At 40.9% G+C, this 22,867-nt stretch overlaps 1 protein-coding gene across 13 annotated transcripts in view; it reads right to left on the reverse strand.

The window, feature by feature from the left end:
• CASK (peripheral plasma membrane protein CASK) overlaps positions 1-22,867 on the reverse strand; it is a 594,512-nt gene that overhangs the window by 536,366 nt on the left and 35,279 nt on the right. For all 13 annotated transcript variants that reach the window (XM_087355276.1, XM_087355274.1, XM_087355277.1 and 10 more), the window contains exon 2: positions 3,785-3,897. In XM_087355276.1, coding sequence (XP_087211402.1) covers positions 3,785-3,897 — 113 coding nt within the window. The remainder of the gene's footprint in view (positions 1-3,784; positions 3,898-22,867) is intronic.

Consider the following 22,867-nt stretch of genomic DNA (forward strand, 5'->3'; position numbering starts at 1 on the left):
AGTGTCCCGGAGGAGACGACTAAATTTAAAGACGTAAATAACATTAGAGTGTCGCGTTCAGATTTAAGAAAAGTAATGACATTAAGCCACGTGCTAAAGCAGTGTCGGGACACTGCGTGCATAGAGTGACAATTCGGGTGCATTTGCTTTTTCGTGAACGCCAATGTTTTACGCTCCACAAGCAGAGAATTTCAAAATAAATCCTGAACAAAATCAGTATAACATTTCTTAAGTTACGACATAAACAGGGGTTAACCGCGCTAAAGAAAACAGTGGCAGTAGTTTCACTGACATTTTAAAGAAGTGGGAATTATACGAACCACCAGCTTTAACAGTGAGTTTAAGTACTTCCAAGTTTTCATCAGTAAAGCGAGTACTAGTTCTTGATGTGGTATTCTTTTTGAAGCTGTCCATACCTAACTAACTAACTAACTAACTAACCAGATGGCTTATGGAACCCGAAGGTTCATCACCGAATTAACCAAAGCCCTCCACCAGACCAACAAAATCCAGTCTCCTTCAACTCCTATCTCCCATAGATCCCGCCTGACATTATCCTCCCATCTACGTCTAGGTCTCCCCAGAGGTCTCTTCCCCTCAGGCTTCCCAACCAGTACCCGGTGCACACCTCTTGTCCCATCCATGCGCGCTACATGCCTTGCCCATCTCATTCTTCTCGACTTAATCACCCTGACAATATTGGGGGAGGAGTACAGATTTTTAAGCTCGTCATTATGCAGTTTTCTCCACGCCCCATCGTCTTCTCTCCTACGCCCAAATATCCTCCTCAACACCCGATTCTCAAACACCTGCAATCTGTGTTCCTCACTCAGAGTGAGAGACCATGTTTCGCACCCATACGAAACAACAGGCAAAATTATTGTTTTGTACACTTTAATTTTCAGGTTCTTAGAAATCAGACGGGAAGACAAAACACTTTGAACTGAATTACAACAACACTAGCTGTCAAAAACAGACGCTCAGAAGCGTAATTTGTGGAAACAAACGGTACGTGGGCCGCACAAAACACATGGAATTGCCGCATGCTATCTGCGGGTTGCGAATCTCAGGTCTGCCAGGCGCTCTCTACGGAAAATTACATTCCAAGTCCACGACATCGCGTTTTCGTCTGTCCCTGTCGAAGCTCAGTCTTAGCCGAGGTCGAATGAGCACGCTTGCAGTGTTCGGTTGATCAATGCCAGGGGTATACAGGCGCCATCATCAGGAGGGATGTGGCCCTCTAACGTATCAGTAATTAACTTAAAATTTAAAAAAGAATTAACGAAAAAATTATTGTCTTGCGGAGCAAGTCACCATTATTTTATTATAAGCACGGTGGTACCTATATATACCACCTGCCTTAACATCGACTAACTCATTTTTCTACCCACAGAATGTATTTAATGGATTTGGTGATTCTCAGAGTAAGCAATGATGATGGAGGTAGCAACGACCTCTGAAACGTCGGTAATCTACCAGACTACACGGCGCTACAACCCAGAAGACAGCAATCTTCTAAAGCCAGAGTAAAGGAACTGAGTTCCCGAGACACAGCCCATTTTAATATCCTGGGAGAGGTTGACAGAGAAACTTAATGGGACCAAAGATCTATCACCGCGTTCATATTGGCCACCCGTTCGTGAAATCGCTCTGAGCCTTCACTCAGTCCTGATTTAATACGAAGAGGAATCAGACCAAATGACACAGCACATCGCCTAACTTCGTCAGTATATCAGCGTTCGCGCAAAGGAAGTCTTGGCAGGTAGTCTACACACCCAGCGCAGAACTGGACAAGCCCAGAGGACAAAGGTCGAGGAACATCCATCATGCCAAAACAAGTGACTATTATTACACAATAAAACTGTGAAAGGTATTACAAACGTTTTGCTACGGTGCGAACTGCGAGCTGTCTTCACTCATCCGCATGGGCTCCGCTTTAAGATTCCGCTGTGACCTTGAAGCACACAATTTGGCGACGGCTACGAAAATGCACACACAAAGGACGAAACGTTCGCCAACAACGCAACACCGGTTACAAAACCAAAATCCACGGCCGTTTATGGAACCCGACGGTACAACAATGTATCCACAAGAACCCGCCACTGGTCCCCACCTCAAACCATCTATTTTAATATTATCTTCCGATCTAAACCTAGGTTTCCCAAGCAAGTACGAACAAGATAATTATAAAAAAGATGTCTTCTGGGTTGTAGCGCCGTGTAGTCTGGTAGATTACCGACGTTTCAGAGGTACTCGCTGCCTCCATCATCAGGGCGATGAGTCATCTGCACGCCGGGCCACCATACGTGACGTATGAAAGAGTAAATAATAAACACAGATGCCATTCATAAAGACCTTGTAATGTGTCTTCCTACCCTATCTCAATACAAAGTACAGACGTTTATGGCGACGATTTCTACCGTTAATCTCCAATCATCACGAAGCATTTACAATGGAGGAGGGCATGGCAATTTTATTTTATTATTAGTGTTCTGTCTGACGACAGGTCCATATGAACAGGATCCTTCCATCCTTTTCTCGGACTGGGACCTGTTCATATACGTTCTTGGCAGATGATCCAGAAGTGGTTTGCCATTGCCGTCTTCTGTGTGTGAATGGAGTAATTGTTGGGATGCCACGGAGGAAAACTCCGTGTTGCCTAGACCACGGCCTTGCCCAACACAAGTTATAAATTCGGGCACCGCCGGGAATCGAACCCGAGACCATAAAGCTCCATGCACTTCCACGATCGAGTGACGGACAGTGCGAGCACAAGTCTGGTTCGTGTTTCAAGGGATTATCCTAGAAATTCTACGTTTGTTGCTTTCGGACTACTCCGTACCAGAAGGGATTCTGAAGGTCAAACTTGTTTCAATTCGCTCTTACTGTCGTCTACTTATTTTTTTTAAAGCAGCTGATATCTGCTTCAAAATCAGTTTTATGTGTGCATATAACTTCTTCGTACGCCTGTGTAAAATATCTATGAGGTTATAAAACGTACAAAATAAGAATAATTATCGTTCTTATGAAATGGGTAACCTCATATCTTCCTTCAAGTACGCAATGCAAAATAACAGTCACACTAGGCTCTAGATCGGGGGTTCTCGCCCTTTTTCGCTGGCGTACCCCTAATTCTAATCTAACACATTAAATGTACCACTAACCAAATGCGTTCAGGGAAAACGTATTTATTTTAATATTATCTTTTGATTTTCTTACTTAGTTCGCGTACCACTCAACACTGGCTCGCGTACCACCACTGGTACGTGTACCATAGGTTGATAAACGCTGCTCTACAAGGCTGAAGACCGTGTCTTTCAAAATCCTGTCAGGTACTTAAATTGCATATATCAATGGTAATTTCAGTAATTCAATGAAATGTTATGAAATTTATACAGAATTAAAAAACTGAACAGTTATTCCACATTTCCATCATCGTTTCGCAAAAATTTTATAGAAGCGTGTAGTTAAGTCAGTAAAATTAGTGGCTATGGGCAAGATGACCGGGGTTCGATTCTCGACAGCGTGTGGTATTATATTCTTTGCCACTGCGTTCAGACCGACTCTGGGCTCCACCCAGACTCCTAACCAATTGTTACAGAGGTCAATTTCAGCTGGGGTATGATGCTGACCACTAATCCGACGTTAAGAATGCGTGGAGCTATACCTCCACTCCATACATCTTCATAGCGCGACGTTTCATTAAACACAAGCAGAATTTTACTACGAAATTACGTAATGCACTCAGTGTCGAATATGGAGCAGGTAAAAAGACTGAACTAACCTGACGTGCTGAGACCGGGACTGGACGTGAACTTGGCGACGTCCACAATCTTGACGGCAAACAGTTGCGCCGTCTGCCGGTGGACGCATCGTCTCACGACGCTAAACGGACCCCTGCAGGAACAAGAGAGCAACAAAGCAATCAGCACAGGACACCAGTTGTACATGCGAGTCGACAGGAAGGCACAAACTGTCCTCTTATCAAACCACCACCGCGCTTAGGAGGACATCACGCCAAAGAAGACGGCGGTCTTCTGGGATGTTGGAAAGCCCTGGTAATGCAGGCAATAAGCTCCTCTGAAACGTCGGTAAATATCTACCAGACTACACGCCTCAACATCCAAGATGACAGCCATCTTCATACTCACCGCCGTGAGTACCTCAAATCCTACTGAGACATACTTGATAACTTGTGGTTCATTTAATGACGTTGTCAGTAGCTAAATGATAAAATTATTATTTAAAAATAAAGTGGAAGGTAGCGGTCATGACCTAATTTAAGGTGGAACCATAATTTTCCCTGGAGAGACTGAAGACAAGCACGAAAAACCTTAATTACGCTATAAATCTGTCAGTCAATTATCACATTAGCATAAGGTTAGATCTACCTGAGTCCATTGTCTTATACTCATTTGATAGAGCACATCGCTAATGACACAAAAGACTGTCTGTGACAAAGGTTCGTGTTGACAATAGTCGCCCTCTAAAGTGTTTCCTCTGGAGGTATCAGAACTCAGTAAGTTGTTAAATTGTATCACGTAGACCGTACCCATGAAAGCGTAGGAACTCTGGTGGTTACAGAACACTGTCCTGTAAAATAATGTCGCTGTACAGTGCTTAGAACCGGGGTTCGATCCCCGACGTGGGGCAGAGGATTTTTCCTCTAGCCTCTGCGTCCAGACCGGCTCTGGGGCCCACCCAGCCTCTTGTCCAATGGGTACCGGGATCCTTTCCCGGGGGGTTAAACGCGGCCGGGGCGTGACGCTGACCACTCACCCCCATCTAGTGCCGAGGTCGAGAATGAGTAGGAGCTATACCGCCTCTCCCCCTAAGCGCCTACGTGGCGTATAGTGGGGCAGATTTTTACAGTGCTTAGAACTCACCTGTCCCTTACAGCAGGTGTCCATTTCGAATGATATATTAACAGGATAATTTATTCCTGGGTGGTGCTTTCAAAATTTTAAGAGGAACCTCGAATGTACGACCAACGTCTTTGGAAGCGTTCTGTCTCTTCCAATCATAATTCCTCACCAAAACTTTGAATGCATTTATAATTCCATGCGTGAGATGGGCTTGACCAACTCGTCCTCCTCCATTTGTATATCCAAATAAATTTTGATGAATAATAAAAATTATGAATATGCAATTTCCTAGCTTTGACGTCCAAATATTTCCTCCAGCCACCCGTTAACAAAACCATGTTCTCCTCTTAATGTGAGAAATTATAAACACAAAGTTTGTCACAATTAGGCTACGAAACTATTCTGGTTTGCAGGTCCGGCACGTGGACAGGACGTCTAAGTACAGGTGGTATCTGTTCTTCGCTTAACCTGATGGAGAAGACGCAAAACTGTAGAAACCAGGTTTGGTCCTGGAAAATTCCCAATTCGTGGGGTGGGGTTAAATGAATGACGACGTAAAATTGATATCAACGTTTCTACGAGGCTCGTACTGCTATGTACAGAATCACAAATATATTTCGTGCTGAACCCAGGGACGATATCGGATATAAACCACACGAATTCAAATGAAATCATGGGCACAAGGCAGACAGGAAACGTTTATCGCTTGCCATGTTCTACCCGACGCGGTCCTCGGAAGAATTCGGGGCCCGCCCGGAAGAAACGCTTGTATGAAATATGATGCAAATATGCTTAATATCAACAAGAGAAAACCACGCTCTCAAATAGGCATCAGATGGCGCTCTACAGGGTAGCAATAAAAATTTGTTTGATTTCTATTAAAGTACAGATTACAACTGTTACGAAAAATGTATTCTGCGTCGCTCAATGTGCCTCACAACTCCATGTTTATAACTGTCGACACGAAAACTTTTTAAACTTCGTGGACCAGTGTGTACGATCTGGCTCAACACTAACTCCCACGTCCCCAGATCGTATAATTCTTCATTTCTCACAGTCAAACATGAAACAGGTCTCGTGCATATGTTATTTTATAAACAACAAACCTAACCTCAATAGAAAAACGCATATTTTCGAATATCTATCACCGAACAAAATATCAGGACCCTAAAATATGTGACCCTAGCGTGACCCACACCTCACAAGATCTTACTAAAGGCAGAAAATTAAGACGACGACGACTCTTTGGACGAAGCAGGAGTCAGTATAAAGAAAATCTACTATAAAACTAGCAGTTTGTCAGACAACCTGGAGCCAGGCCCGTATATGGGAGCCAGTCGACACATTTCTGTAGTGTCAAAATTGACATTTCTTAAGGGAATTACATACTGATTACTCGATTTCCAAAAATTAGTCATCGCCCTGACGATGGAGGCAGCAAGAACCTCTGAAACTCCGGCCATACGACACGGCGCGACAACAGGATATAACCATCTTCAGCATAAATGACGTTTAACATCAAACATTGAAAATAATTCAGAGACGAAATTATCTATTTTTCTACAAAACCACCATTCGCATGTAAAGGTCAATGTCACTTATAAATGATTAATTACGACTACATAATTCAGTTACCTAATTTAGTGTAAAATTATGTTCATGGTACAGGTTTACAAAGCAGAGATTTATCTTCTTACCATCGCGTCCACTGGGGCCCACCCTGCACCCTATGCGTTGCATACCCCAAGCAGTTCCCGGGGTTAAAACAGCCGGAGTGTGAAGTTTGCCGCTCACCTACATTTAGTGTCGATGTTAGAAATTCGTGGGGTTAAACTCAACTAGAAATCGAGTCACAGCGGGTTGTACAGCCAATGATGATGACGATGATGATTATTGGTTTCCAAAACATGAAAGTTGTCAGAACTTTATCGAAAAGTCTGTAATTTTTATCACCCAAAGATCCAAAAGCCTGTGTAATGTGTACGTGTGTTTATAACAGCATAAGAATTTTCAAACACCTTCATTCAATAGTTTATTAATTACCCCCAACAAATTGGAAAATAAAATACATTCTTTGCAGTGTTCCATGTTTTTATTTTAGACACTGCATTCAACACAAAAAAAAACCTTTAACAAACGACCATCTTCAACTTCCAGAACTTAAATTTGACGTAATGAATGACTGTGGTGTTACTTCCCAGCTTTCCCCTCAGACGTTCGTATGGTATTGTGAGTGGAGAATTCAGAAGTAGGTATGTTAATTAGTGACATATATATATATTTGTATACACATGTCTGAGTACTCCTGCACTTGCATATTAAAGGCCTCCATCCCAAAATATCTGTGACCATTCATCCAACACTGTAGCAAAACCAAGTTCCAAACAATTCCGTAATTTTGAAGCGACATGCATAATTGTTCTGTGTAAAGTGAGTTTGGTTTAAATTAGTTACTTACAGCCCCCCAAGCCAGCGGCTGGCGTCTCGATACAGAAAAGTGAATGTTGTAAATACACCAGGGAGACGTCAGTCAACGACGGGCATGGCTAGACCCTAAGATGTAGGCAGCACGCATTCTACCTTAAGCAAAGAGGAATATTTACAACATCAAAGCCGAGCCCCTAGGCAAATTCAATAACTGAATGCTTCAGAGAATCTCATATTCGTCCACGTTCATCCTCGTTTAATCACACAGCAACATTTTTCCAGCATTTATCAACTCTCCACCGTCTATAATCGTCTCTCAAAAACGACCAAGAAGTAATTCATGTCAAATTTCAACCTAACCTCCCTGTACAAAAATAACATGTTATATAATATTACGTGAAAAAATTAACACAAATAAGATGTTTCGTGTAACAAAGTAATATTTAGCGTTTTACAAACACTGCTAAAAATAACACGCCATATGAAGGAAATATTCTTCTTAGGCCTAACACAGACTGTAATCAAATACAGCCTGAAACACTTTTCGGTCTACTACCCGAAATATATTCATAAAATGTGTTTGTGTTTCTATATAAGGCTGTAGTCCATGGATACTGGGAACGACCCGTTCTTTCAAGTGCCTGAGCACTGCGGGTCCCAACTTTTCGTTAGTTTCGATCTATAGACATTCGGTAGGACTCCTTGGACGAGGGATCGGCCTATCGCAAGGCCTCTACCTGTACACAGGACAACGCGGACAAACATCCATGGCTTGAGTGGGATTCGAACCCAAGGTTCCAGCGTCCACGCGGCCACTGCGGACCCCGGCTACGTATAATTCCAAACGTTTATCGAGAAACCTTTAGAATTTTAAACGGAGTCCATGTTGACGGGGATAGGAAAAATATGGAGACAAAGAGAAACGATTCGTATCGAAAGGTACCAGGTTCGACAACAGGTAGAACATTCCTTTGCAACACAGAAGAACCATTTAACATTGCAATCACTACTAAACGTTTATATTCTGCGGAACATAGGTTGAACGATATCGTTTTACTGAGAAGCTGGAAGTCTTTCGGTAGATTCTGTGCTCTCAATAAGCTCAAAAGACAGTTCACAGGAGCTCTGAAAGTTGTTGAAAACTTCCCTTCCATAACCATTTGTCACTGCAGTAGTCATTGTTTGGAGCTAACTGAGATTGACGTAGTGAATGAAAGTATGTCGTATGAGTTTGTGAGGAACCTGTTAATGCTAAAAGTGAATCCTCTTTAAACATTCTAAAGCTGAAATACATATTTATTATTCTGACTAAAGGGAACATCAGATAATAAACATTAAACTGATGTGAATGAAAGCGTTTTACAACCCACTGGTATAAACATATGACTGTGTAAAGAAACACGTTAGGATTTATAATTCATAACCTCAGGTCCTTCAAATCTTAAGCTATAACTCAGCTGACGTATGACCAAGTCTGACACTGACTTATGGATCGAAAACCTTGACATAAAACAGGAAACTATTAGGATAAAAAAATTCGAAAACTCGGAATTATGCAACACTGAAAGCATAAATACAGACACCCCTGAATATAGTGCCCATCAAATGTACATTACTTGTTTCTAAATCCATTTAACGACGTCATTCCAAATGCAAAGTCTGCCAACAGATTATTTTCTAAAACACAAGGGTAACTTACACATTTGTAAGCTTATTTCAGCTGGGAAAATACGATTAATTTTCCAAATAAATATGAGATGTGTTAAAGGATTTGTATCAATGGACACTGACAGCTTCTTCCCAGGGGTTAACACGGCCAGAATCGACATCTGACCTCCATCTAATGCCGACGGTAAGAACAAGTGGAGCTATATCTCGACGCCCCACCTACGTCAAGAGCGGATATAAATTATTCCAGTGAACTCGTGATGTCCGCTCCTTCGAAGAATCTACTCAACAGTTGTTTCTCAAGCAAGCAGAGACCATTTCAGCACGAACTAAATTTCTAGAACGTTCAACCTTCGACTCCGTCGGTAACTATTTAACACCAGAATTTCCTCATCCGTCATCGACTTCCTTCATCCGACGATTTGTCAGGTTTGAGCTGTGAATACCTTCCAGAAATTTAGGAACGACTGTGGCTAACAAACAATAAATATATAATTCTCTGTTTCCGACGCCAAATTATTCGCAACCCTCAACTTCTGGACCTTATTTTTTTTTTAAATAATAGCATTAAAATACTGAACATTTTCGTAATGTTTAATTCTACACATATCTTCGTGTATAAAATGTGTCTACTTAAATTCTTATTGAACTAGTTTACATTTTTGTGTTTATTTACGTCCAAAAATAAATCCCATGCTCAGTCACATAATTTCCCCGGAAAAATTCTAATTCTATCAGAGGATTCAATTCTTCCGCATTCGTACTGTTTAAGCACGTACACGTGACATTTTTCCTCTAGCCTCTGAGTCCAAACCGGCTCTGGGTCCCACCCAGTCTCCTGTCCAATGGGTAACCGGGATCCTTTCCCGTGGGTAAAGCCCGGCCGAGACGTGCCGAGGTCGAGGCGTATAGTGGGACGGCTTTACTTACTTTACACTTTACTTAACGTCGCTTTCCGTGGTTCAGATTATGCTTAAAAATGGTCGAATTACATGACGAGGAAACAGTGAAAAACAAATCGAAAAATATGTTGATATTACAGGTCGTCGCCTACTTTAAGGGCCTGAATAAAACCACGAAAAACATCGCTCAGGGCAATCGGTGTTAAGACCGACATTTGAACCTAAAACTTTCCAGTGATAACCACTTCATCGCGACGTTCAGAGAGAAGTGTTCTAGGTCACTAAAACTGCACAGCTACTTAGCTCTCATCTCCCTGCGTTCTACATGCCACGCTCATCCATCTCGATTTAATTAACACGATATAGTACACCGACGAATCCAGCGGTTTCCAACCTCTCCGACTGTTCGCAAACCACAATCACATCTCCCGTGCAGTTTACAGTACAAATCGAATTACGTCTAAACAAGTTAATTCAATTCAATTAATTTATTTACGTGTTTGCCAACAGCAAGAAGCCAATAACAGGCAAACACTGATAATACATACAATAATAATGAAATAATAATGGTTAATAGTACACAAACGGATTAACTAAACTTATAAATATACAGTATTAAATATAACTGCCAAGTACAGGCAAACCCAAAAGAGAAACAATATTAACACAGAGCAAAAGAAATGAAGAAATATAAATAATGACAAATAATCCACCTAGGGAACACTAATATAATTGTAAAACTTTAAAAAATATAAAAAGACAGATAACGAAGCTAGATCATTTCCCTTGTTGAGAACGTTCGCTCAAGGGAGACAATGTTTATGCGAAATACTTCCAAAGATTTACATACGTCATTTGCAGCGATGACGCACCTGACTGAAGGATTATGTCTTAGAGCACTGCTCACACTAAAAGTATAACATTCTCTTATTTGCCTCGCCGGCACACGTAAACCAACAGCGTCCATAATGGAATTGCAATTTATTTTGCCCTTAAAGACATTTAACAAGAAATAACGCATCGAGATGTCGTCGTCTGGAATAAAGTGTTCATTTACAAGATAACAAATGAACACCGAACGCCGTGGTGAAGTGGTTAACACACGTCCTTCGTATTCGGGGGGGGGGGGGGGGGGTCCCCCCCTACTTCGAAGACCAAGTCTGTCTCCATCATCAGGGTTCTGATGTGACTGGATACCTCAGTATCCAGTCCAGTCCGAGATATCCAGTCACATCAGAACTCTGATGATGGGGACAGAGTTGTTTCCCGAAACGTCGGTTTACTACGTTAACCAGTTAAGGCGGCTGATTTGCCCGAGAAGATTTTATTGAATATTCAGTATATCTACAAATTACCTTAATTAATTATGTGGAGCAGAGTCCTTCTTGAAAAGCTGACAGTCGCCCAGTTAGCCAAGGAATTTCTTTTCTCTCGATCAATCAGCCCAATATCGTGTTCAATACAGCCATTCACCGGTCACTGTCCAGAATTCTTTGGTTTTCAAAAAACACACGTCGAAGTCCGAGGCCCTGAGTTGTTTGCCTTAGCAGGACTACCCGTTGTCGGCTATCCGGATTGCTAATTTATTAGTCTCACGTTTGGAGGTATTCCCTGCACCCGGAATTTGACGACGTCTTCGAGACAAGCTTCTATTAACTGCTTGATTTTTTCAGTCTGTGTGCAGTAGCCTAACTCTGTGGCGTGTCACACTTCCAGCCAATAGCAGCCCTCTATTCCACCTGACAAAGAAACATCCCCCCTGCACCCCGCAGGCCGGTGGACAGTAACTACAGCCACGTAGTTGAATATTATGAATCACACAAATACCTCATACGATCAGGTGTACAAAAGAAAGAAATGTAATCGAGATTGGTAAAAGATTCTGCCTAGTACGGCTGTAGAAATGAAACTGGGATCGTATCAAATGTTCAGAAAACAAACTATTTCGCTGTTGCATGCAAACGGGGGGGGGGGGGGGGGATACGTCACGAGGTGTAAGAAATGTATTACTCCGCGAGGGGAAACGAACACAAGAAATGGACGGACGGTTGTTGAGGGTTGCATAAGTGGACAGATACAGACAAGTAAAATTTGCGGAGAGCAGTGGTCTAAGCACCACTATCTGGAAATCAACTATTTAAAGTGTTAAAAATGTTTCGTAAACAATCATTGTCATCAAGATTCCCGATTCATATTAAACCAGACCACGGAATAAAGGCTGTTGCTAATTAGTTTCGGCCGATGTACATTTAAAGCAAAGAATAGAATCAGATTTTATTTTCAGTTCTGATAGCAGAGGATAAATCCGTCCATGTTCCAACTTACGATGTTTCAAATGCTACTTGTATTGACAGTAACAAGAGAAAACTCTGGTTATCGGAATGTTGTTACGGTGACCATGTTCAATACGTGAACCTCTTGTCGATCTATACACATCTCCGGTGACATGGTCGACTACCTCCTTCATTGCAGCTTTCTGACCACTGCTTTGGAACAGCTGTAGCACTTGACATAACCGCAAAAATAAAAAAATCCAACTGTTTGAAGTCCGGAGACCTACGTGGCCATGTAACAGATCTCTAGTCTCGCAATCCAACCACCGGAATTAAATATGGCTGTCTTCTGGGTTGTTGGGCCGTGTAGTCTGGAAGAAGTTGATCGACACTGTTCCTGCCTCCATCATCAGGGCGATGGCCCTGATGATGGAGGCAGCAAAGACCTCCGAAACATCGAAAAACTTCTACCGGATTACACGGCGCAACAACCCAGAAGAAACTGAGATCACATTCACCGGAAAAATTTCTACCCAAGCTTTCACGAACAATTAACGCAAACAATATCGGGGTATGAGCCGTCTAATTGTAAAATTAGGACACACGTCTAGGGTCTACCTGTTATAGTTAATTCACGGGGGGGGGGGAAAGGGTCCTATCACTTCATCGTTCATTAAAACATGCCATGCGTTCATTTTCGAGTGATTATGGAAAGGCCGTCAAACAGTTGGCTTGGTAGCTGTACGACAAACATTTAAAAATAATTCATATTTAAAAATCCAGTTTTATTTGTTCGCTCAAAAAACATACATATTCATCTGACTAGACAAAATAAACAGACTGTGGGACCATATATTTCAATAACTTTAGGATTGAAATGACGTGGCAGATGTTGGTACTGAGTGTTCATTACGTCGAGTTTAAATTTTAAAAAAAATGTTAACATTTTCATGACAAACATTCGTACGAAAAAAAAACCACATTCATTACAAACATTTTTCTACGTTTGAACATGGCGTGTGTTTCACGGACACAAACTTTTCCAACCTCTCGTCAGCGATAACACTTTCAATCGTTAGTTTTGGTCAGGCTAGCTAACGTATACACGCACACAGTCAACTAGACATCAGGCTACATAGTGTTACCACCCAACATGAGAAAAATCTTCAGGGCTGTCATTACTAGTTGCAAATTATCACTGCCTATCAGTGTGAGCCAAGCCGATACACTCCACGGGGCATAAGTCCGAAGAAATATCTAATGTAGTTAACGCCTATAAATGATTACGTGTCGTGAATTACAAAGATAAACCATAATGTGTTATCAAATGCACTTATAGACTAACATTCTGGCGAGTTCGCCAGAATTTGACCTGTTTATAGCCCCGGTGACGTCATAAGTCAATGGTTCTTGCGAAGGTCAGATGTCTGGCACCAGTCTGGTTGGAAAATTACGTCTTCATAAGTAATTCCACGGATATTTCCCACATGAGTGAGAGACTTTATGGAAATTCCTCATGCGATTAGCCACTCGCAGAGAATGACGTAGATCTTCATACAAAGTGCCTTCTAAGTTTGAACGATTTTAACCAAAATCAGAATACGTCCACAAATTTTAATTTAAAAGTTTCCAACGCCAGCTTTCAAGAAAATCTGTTCTGCGGTTCACGAGACGACGAAGCAAACAGGTTGCACTACGACTACCGGCTTCGAGCGCACTTGAAAGAAGTGGATTGAAACTGATTTGCTCAAACAGAAAAAAAAGTTACGATATATCTCTACCGAAGCGGTGAAGGCGTACGAGTGTGGATGCAAGCTCCACTTAACTAGCGGTAAGTAATCCGGGTGACCCATTGATGTACTGTGAACGTCATTTAAACCCCGGTCACCCGGCCCAGTCATCAACTACCCTAAGAGTATATCAAATCTAAAACTTCTTAACGATGGTGAGGAGTCAATTGAATAAAAATTTCCTTGGGTATTATCCATCGTCTAGTAAAATATAAAACGTAAAACGACGTTTCGGAGATGGGACTCTATCTCCGTCTTCAGGTTCTGAAGAGTCAATTGAATAAAAATTTCCTTGGATGTTATCCATCGTCTAGTAAAATATAAAACGTAAAACGACGTTTCGGAGATGGAACTCTATCTCCGTCTTCAGGTTCTGAAGAGTCAATTGAATAAAAATTTCCTTGGATATTATCCATCGTCTAGTAAACTAGAAAACGTAAAACGACGTTTCGGAGATGGGACTCTATCTCCGTCTTCAGGTTCCTACACAGTTGGGCCCACTAGATAGAGCTAATCCCTATCTCCGGACAAAGTAAAAAGTTAAAGTCCCGGAATAAAAAGACATCACCACACCATCCGTGGGACGTAAAATAATGGAAGTAGAAATCAAAATTCATTGAACACGATAAAACCAAATAAAACAAAAAACTCACAAAATGTGGGAATAAATACACATAAACATATGAACCCTAAGAGTGCTACAATGACTCAGGTTCTGAAGAAATCATTTTTATGAAACGAAGTGTACGAACAAAGTTTCGTACATGAAAACATAAATCCAGTATCACGTTGCTTCGAGGCCTCGGTCCGATTATCATGTTAGTTTAGAACGTCATATATTGCGGGAGGTCGAATGTTTTATTATGCACTTTAAACTCAACAGGGCACGGGGGAGAGTATTATCACAACAGCCTGGAACGAATAAAAATTATAACAATCAAGATAGCGGGAATTCGAACTGGCTACCTTCCAAACACAGATGATACAGGTCAACGCTTGAACTAGGAAGCAGCTTAGCGAGTATACACGCAAAAAAAACCTCAATATATGACAGTTCACTAAAATAATTCATGAGTTAGCAGATCGATCGGGCAGAAACGTATAAACACGCAATTTAATGACACGATTACAATAATCAGAGTATAAAACATATGATCAAGTTAAGTATCTTTAATTACTTAAGCTGCACTTTTCATACTCCAGAAAGAGCTACATAAATGAGGAACTAACCGTACATGCGATAAAATACGAAGAACTTTAAAAGATAAAACAATAAATTAATATCGATAAGAATGTTATAAAAATGTATGATGCATGGCTCTGAAATGTGGGTGATAATTAAGAAAGGTAAAACGTAAATTCACTTCTGACTTTCAGTAGCTAGTGTCACTATGGAAACAAAAGAGACGCAAGCACGTACGTAAATATTTAAACACTTTAAATCTAAATAAAAATGAGAATACTACAAAGATGAAAAGAAGATTATGACTGTATAAACCCCAAAACAGGAGAAAAGTGGGACGACCAAGAATAAGATGGAGGGATCAAGCTCTTGAGTGCTTGGAACGGGCTTACAAGCTGAGGTCGTCAAATAATAATTACATAGTCTCACACATTGAAATGCGTGAGAAAAATCAAGCCCAATGGACTGGTGGTAAAAAAGATATCTTTGATGGAATTCTCATCTAATTACTATAATTAACAGATTAATTACAGTAATAAGCGAAAAATTTTGTGTTCTGGGCGCGTTCGCTTAGTCCGTCCGTCCGTCCGTCACTGTCTGTCTGTCTGTCTGCATGTAACAACTCAAAAACAGCTGAAGGGAGTTTCACAAATTTTGGTACCAGACAGTTTAATAAATAAATGTCAAACCATTTCAAATTAGTTCAGATCGGAGACTTTACATAGAAGTGTTTTTAAATGACATTATTTTTTACGTAAACGGAATTTATCAACATATATTTGTAATAGTCATGCGTTGTGCTTAGGTAACATATAAATCTTCATTTAGGAATCCCGGTTGCCATGACGCTCTGCCGTGGTTATAAGAGAGCAGCAAAAGTTTGCATTCAAGAATTTAAAATCTAGACGCAATAACGAATTTCTATGACATGCGCACATTTCCTAACTTCCGTTGGAGCAATCATTTTTCACTATTGCAATCGAATGGACATCAGAACGAACGTTCACAATTTACAGAATGAAAACATTTGCTTTCAAGCTGTTTCATTTTCTGTGTCCATCTTCTAAAAGCACTCGATAAAACGTTCGCTTTTTGTTTTCGATATTATGTGAAGCTTGAATGAGGGGGGGGGGGGCTCTCTCGCCGGAACGGCCCATATAATTACGTAACTGACTCTTCCTCGCTGTATTCAATAAAACTCGGGAACAAAGAATTCAGAGTCGACAGAGCATTTAGTTCTAAAAAGTTTTTAAATCCAATTACATAAATCATATTACACAATACAGACCAGAAATTTGGACAGAGAGGGACGAAGTGAGATAAGATGCCTTTTCTGATATCAGTCGCAGGGCATTAAGACGACAAACGTCTAAAGAAGACACCAGAGAAGATTTAAAAACAGATACGTGATATTACAGACAGTATTTCAGAATGAAAAAATGAAAGTCTGAAATCTTGAGACAAAGTTGTAGGCTACCCCAAAGTGACGTTCCATTTATGCCCCAAAAATAAAAATTAAATTTGGAAAACACAAGAAAAAGTGGGGTTGAAGGGGCCCAGAACAGGACGGAGTGCCTCATCTTTGATGTTAATAAATATTAAAATACGAGTAATAACATATATTTCATAATTCTACAAGTCTTGTTAAGATTAAGTCTTTTCGAATTAGCTGGAGCTGCAATCCAACGTTTCCGAGATGGCCTCTGTCTTCATCATCTGTGTGGTAGACGAGAAGAAATTATCGTCCCTTACCAAAGGATGCGAACACATGAATATTGCAGATGGCAACGAAACAAGCTTTTTCCGCGGGATTCTGAACACAGTTTGTATTTGAGACGCGAAAATTGTAAAGCTGTTGAACATTCAAATCAAACTTGAAAATAAAATGATCAAAATGTTCCGTATTTCGTTATTAACAACGAAAACTTTACTCTAAAAACTTTCAACTTACTTTAATAAATTCTGATAAAATTCAGATACGTAAAAAAACTTTATGAAATTAAAACCCATGAAAAATGGAAAACAGTTTCTCGGTCACTGAGCTTATTTAATTGTAGTTTATTTTTTGGTAATTTAACCTAACAGAAAGTTTAAGACGATTATAGGAGTGATTTAAGATACAAAGTAGGAAGGGGCCGTGGCTTATTTTACAACATTCGATAAATATACTATAAAGTAGAGAAAATGTTAGTCACTAAATATGTTCCCTGCCAGGATTCGAAACGGGTACCTTTCTACCTAAAGTCACTACACCAGACACACATGAGAAGAACTTGCAATGAGAGCTCGCGGTTCTTATTAAAAAGACTTAGTCATTAACAGAAAACCACATCTGCAACATGATACGATCTCCTACTGTCAACTGTTAACCCAGTCTAGAATCTACGATTGTAACTCGTATGGTCCTCACAAATTCCTCAAATGTGTACTCACCTCGTGTGTTACTCCAGGATAGAAAACCTCATTCAATACGATATTACCAATCAATTATCTACATGAAGGACCAAACACAAATTCTGGGTGGGGGGTGACAATGGAACTGGTACCTCCAAAAATGCCTCACCAATCGCGAATTTCCAAGTTTTAAGGTCCGCTCGCAACCAAATGTTCCTCGCTCGTGTGTCTTTCCGTCCGTCCGTGTGTAAAAAACTAGAGGTCCGTTGAACGGATTTTCACGAAGTTCGATATTGGGAAACTTCGCTGTAATTTGTCGAGATATTCATATTTTGGTTAATATCGGACAACACTAACGAGCACTTTACATGAAAACGTAATTATACCTTTTGCACGCTAATGAGAGTGGGTAGGAATCTCCATTCGGTGAAATCCCCAGCCACTAACAAATATCAAAGGTCAAATTCTGTGAAACGCAAAAAAAACTGTGGCCTCCATACCAAGAGATTCATGTTTGCTAGGGGGGGGGGGGGGGGGGGAGGACACTAAACGCATCAGAAATCAGTACGACATTCCATGTATTTTAGCTTCTAGATTACACACTTCGGTGTTTCCTGTGACAAGTTTTAATATTCAATGTAAAACATAATCTTAAGACTACTTATCTGTGTTTGTTAAAGGAACAGACAACCTTCTTAGGCTCTGACGAGTGTTAAGAGTGACCACCGTTCCCCTATCCTCCAATATCCCATAAGAACTTGGTGTTACCATCCGCCATGTGTTGAAATAAGAAATGTCGGTAACACAGCAACTAACGTGAGGTACAGGTGAATCCTTTTTAAACCTCCAAAACGGTCCTGAAGTCTTGCCATGGAAATCCTCCGGGCCCAGTATCGAGACGTGGTGAGGAAGACGATCGATAATTAACCTGGGATATGGGCGACAAACGAGCAAAGTCCCGAGAACACGCGTGTTTACGTCAGTAAAAATAAAACAAATGAGCATTGCAGAGGCGAGTTTAAAAAAGGACTGAAGGAATTATATAACATAGTGAAAGAAATTATTAAATAATAACTTGACCAAAGCCTGGCCTGGTGCTTAACTAAGCATGACGTCATTAAAGAGTATGGATAAATGTAGGTTTGGCGCCACGTATTCTCGACCTTGGCATTAGACTGGGGTTAGTTAGCTTAACCCCCGAGGAAAGAGCTCCCTATCCCAGCGCCGGTCTGAACGTAGTGGCGAAAATAATCTTTGACTTTGTCGGGAATTGAACCCAGTTCGTCATATCCCGTAGCGTAGCTTTTACACTGACTGAACTTTCTTTTATTATTCAAATATATATTTATTATTCAAGTCTATACACAAACTTTTAAAATTGTTGATGTTAAAATTTAAAATTAATATTAATATTTTGCGCTATTCATCGTTATCTCGATGTTACAATATTGCGCTTTATACTACTACATGTTTCAATGTCATAGCATCATCTTCAGGTTTTTTATCTTTAAAACTACTTTATATTTATTAATGCACGCTTTTCATTGATTGTAGATTACTGTTGTGGGTGTTCCTTTAATCTTCTTATTATTTTGCATATTATGTTGCGTATTATGTTATTTGTTCATTATTCTGTGAAATTATTAACAATATAATTAACATTTGAGTTATTAATATTATTTATATGAAAATGAGTTTGGATATTGTCATAAAAATTCTTTGTATTTTCCACGGAACCATAAAATGTCACGGCCATCCATTTGTTCTTATTCCCTACAGTCTGTTCAGAAACCATTACTATTCAAACAAAAAACATCATCCACTTCTTCGGGAGTACGTAATATGGAGGAGAGAAAGTGTTTCTGTAACTCAAGTCACAATATTCTGTTGCCAACATTCAAACGCTTCTAAACTAGCGGGAGAGTCCGCGGATTTAATTTTTTTTAAGGCCAAAGAATTTCCAAAAAAACAACACCCAGCCAATACAAGGAAAATTCAAATTACGCAAAGTTAAAACAACACGGTATGATAGTAATCCAAAAACATCGTATTTCTGTGAACTAACTAAAGAAACTCGAAAGGCTAAATCCGTATCAGAGCATATATTTACGTTATTCTCAAATTTTTAATTCTGAATGCTCCCTGAAATTTTTAAAAAAAAATAACACGTGACGTATATACACGCACGCGTTACAATCATCCACTTAAGCGTATTAATAGATAGGGGGCAATGTGTAAACATAAGCTTATCTCTCCGACATGAGAGTTTTATTCACCGATTTTAGAACACTTATGTTCGTATACAAAACAATAATCTTGCCTGTTGTTTTGTATGGGTGCGAAACATGGTCTCTCACTCAGAGGGAGGAACACAGATTGCAGGTGTTTGAGAATCGGGTGTTGAGGAGGATATTTGGGCCTAAGAGGGAAGACGATGGGGCGTGGAGAAAACTGCACAATGACGAGCTTAAAAATCTGTACTCCTCCCCCAATATTGTCAGGGTGATTAAGTCGAGAAGAATGAGATGGGCTGGGCATGTAGCGCGCATGGATGGGACAAGAGGTGTGCACCGGGTACTGGTTGGGAAACCTGAAGGGAAGAGACCGCTGGGGAGACCTAGACGTAGATGGGAGGATAATCTCAGGCGGGATCTATGGGAGATAGGAGTTGAAGGAGACTGGATCCGGTGGAGGGCTTTGGTTAATTCGGTGATGAACCTTCGGGTTCGGTAAGCCATCTAGTTAGTTAGTTAGTTAGTTATCTTCGTATTAACAAAACAAGAATGTGAATTGCAATCTCACGTGTAATGCGAGCATTTCCACAATATTCACCAATTCAGACGTTTATCGGAAACCGATAATCTCACAGGGCCCTGACTTTATCGTATTACAAACTTATAAATAAATGCAATTCATAGCCTACGATATTGAAATGCCTGTTGATTGCAGTTTTCAAAGAACTTAAGTTCTTGTTATCATTATTATTATTATTCCATCTGTTCACCATTTTACAAGATATTTACTTCTACGTACCCGAGAAAAACATTGCCCCTGAGGTACACAGTCCAGCAGCTGTTTCCGAAATACATTTTGTTTTTAATGTGACGGGATCATTAATATATTGGAAAGGATATGAAAGGAAGCGGTCGTAGAATCATTAAAGTATTAGTTCAACATTTTGCTTGCAGGGACTGAGGAAAACCACAAAAAGCCCAATCGATCTCAGGGTTGAAATCTGAATACAAGTTCTCGAATATGAAGCAGACTACTGCAACGTCTTCACCGGCATTCGAACTCAAGGTCACTTGTTACAGACAACAGATCGGCACACACAACAAGGCACTGGGCAAGACCTACGTTTTCTGTAGTGTTCCACGCTTGACAAAACCCCATTTTGTTTCGTTATATTTCATGATTATCTGAGGAAAGGCCTAATCACTAAAAAAAACACAATTGTCTCCATAGAAGAGTCCTTGTCTCTCAGCTTCTCAAGAAATTACCCGCTTGTTACCGAACCCAAAGATTACATCATTCATAACGATCCGTCACTTTAACCGAATTCTGAGGCGCATTAATCCAGTACACAACCACGGTGGTCTAGTGGTTGTAATCCTGGGGTCTCGGGTTCGATTCCCGGCGGTGCCCGAATTTATAACTTGTGTTGGGCAAGGCCGTGGTCTAGGCAACACGGAGTTTTCCTCCGTGGCATCCCAACAATTACTCCATTCACACACAGAAGAAGGCAATGGCAAACCACTTCTGGATCATCTGCCAAGAACGTATATGAACAGGTCCCAGTCCGAGAAAAGGATGGAAGGATCCTGTTCATATGGACCTGTCGTCAGACAGAACACTAAATAATAATAAGATGAGGTGGTCTAGCGGTTAGAACGCTGGCCTTGTAATCCTGGGGTCTCGGGTTCGATTCCCGGCGGTGCCCGAATTTATAACTTGTGTTGGGCAAGGCCGTGGTCTAGGCAACACGGAGTTTTCCTCCGTGGCATCCCAACAATTACTCCATTCACACACAGAAGAAGGCAATGGCAAACCACTTCTGGATCATCTGCCAAGAACGTATATGAACAGGTCCCAGTCCGAGAAAAGGATGGAAGGATCCTGTTCATATGGACCTGTCGTCAGACAGAACACTAAATAATAATAAGATGAGGTGGTCTAGCGGTTAGAACGCTGGCCTTGTAATCCTGGGGTCCCAGGTTCAATTCCCGTTGGTGCTCAGATTTATAACTTGTGTTGGGCAAGGCCGTGGTCTAGGCATCACGGAGTTTTCCTCCGTGGCATCCCAACAATTACTCCATTCACACACAGAAGAAGGCAATGGCAAACCACTTCTGGATCATCTGCCAAGAACGAATATGAACAAGTCCCAGTCCGAGAAAAGGATGGAAGGATCCTGTTCATATGGACCTGTCGTCAGACAGAACACTAATAATAATAAGATGAGGTGGTCTAGCGATTAGAACGCTGGCCTTGTAATCCTGGGGGTCTCGGGTTCGATTCCCGACGGTGCCCGAATTTATAACTTGTGTTGGGCAAGGCCGTGGTCTAGGCAACACGGAGTTTTCCTCCGTGGCATCCCAACAATTACTCCATTCACACACAGAAAAAGGCAATGGCAAACCACTTCTGGATCATCTGCCAAGAACGTATATGAACAGGTCCCAGTCCGAGAAAAGGATGGAAGGATCCTGTTCATATGGACCTGACGTCAGACAGAACACTAAATATATAAATAAAATACAACCTCCCACTCCATTTAATTAAGCTCTATTTTAATATTATATCCTCATTTACGTTCAGTCTTCAAAGTAGCCTCACGTATTCTGTACAAATGCTACATTGTACAAGAGTTGGAATATCTACTAACGAATGACATGAACCAACGTCAAAGCAATTTATCGTCGTCCGTGGCGATTTGATAAATGACACAATACTATACGAATGACGAAAATAACGAGATCAGAAGGAAGATAACTGACAGTCAGGGCAATGGAAGAGAGAGAGAGGGGGGGGGGAATTTTAGATGTGCTAGAGGTCTGAAATTCACTGTCGTGTGGTACAATGTTACAGACTATCAAACTCCTAATTGCGCACACCGTTATAAGACAGGAAAAAGCATTTCCTCTCCGAAATCACCAGTGTCTCCCTGCTCAAAGTGAAGCCACGAGATAGACAGGCATCGGCCTCGCCTTTCTACAAAGAGAATATACTCAGGCGGAAACCAAAAGGACCCTGAGGCAGTTTATCGACTACCGAAGCCCATCAGGAGTCACACAGCGCACACTTTTGACTCCGCTTTGTGGCCCTGCGCTGTGCCCTTCCCACCCGGTGGTAAGTACGTCACGAG

The sequence above is a fragment of the Zootermopsis nevadensis genome, unplaced genomic scaffold, assembly GCF_977971745.1.
Source record: "Zootermopsis nevadensis isolate Lab colony 2312 unplaced genomic scaffold, Znev_1.0 Znev_ptg000024l, whole genome shotgun sequence".
Taxonomy (NCBI): domain Eukaryota; kingdom Metazoa; phylum Arthropoda; class Insecta; order Blattodea; family Termopsidae; genus Zootermopsis; species Zootermopsis nevadensis.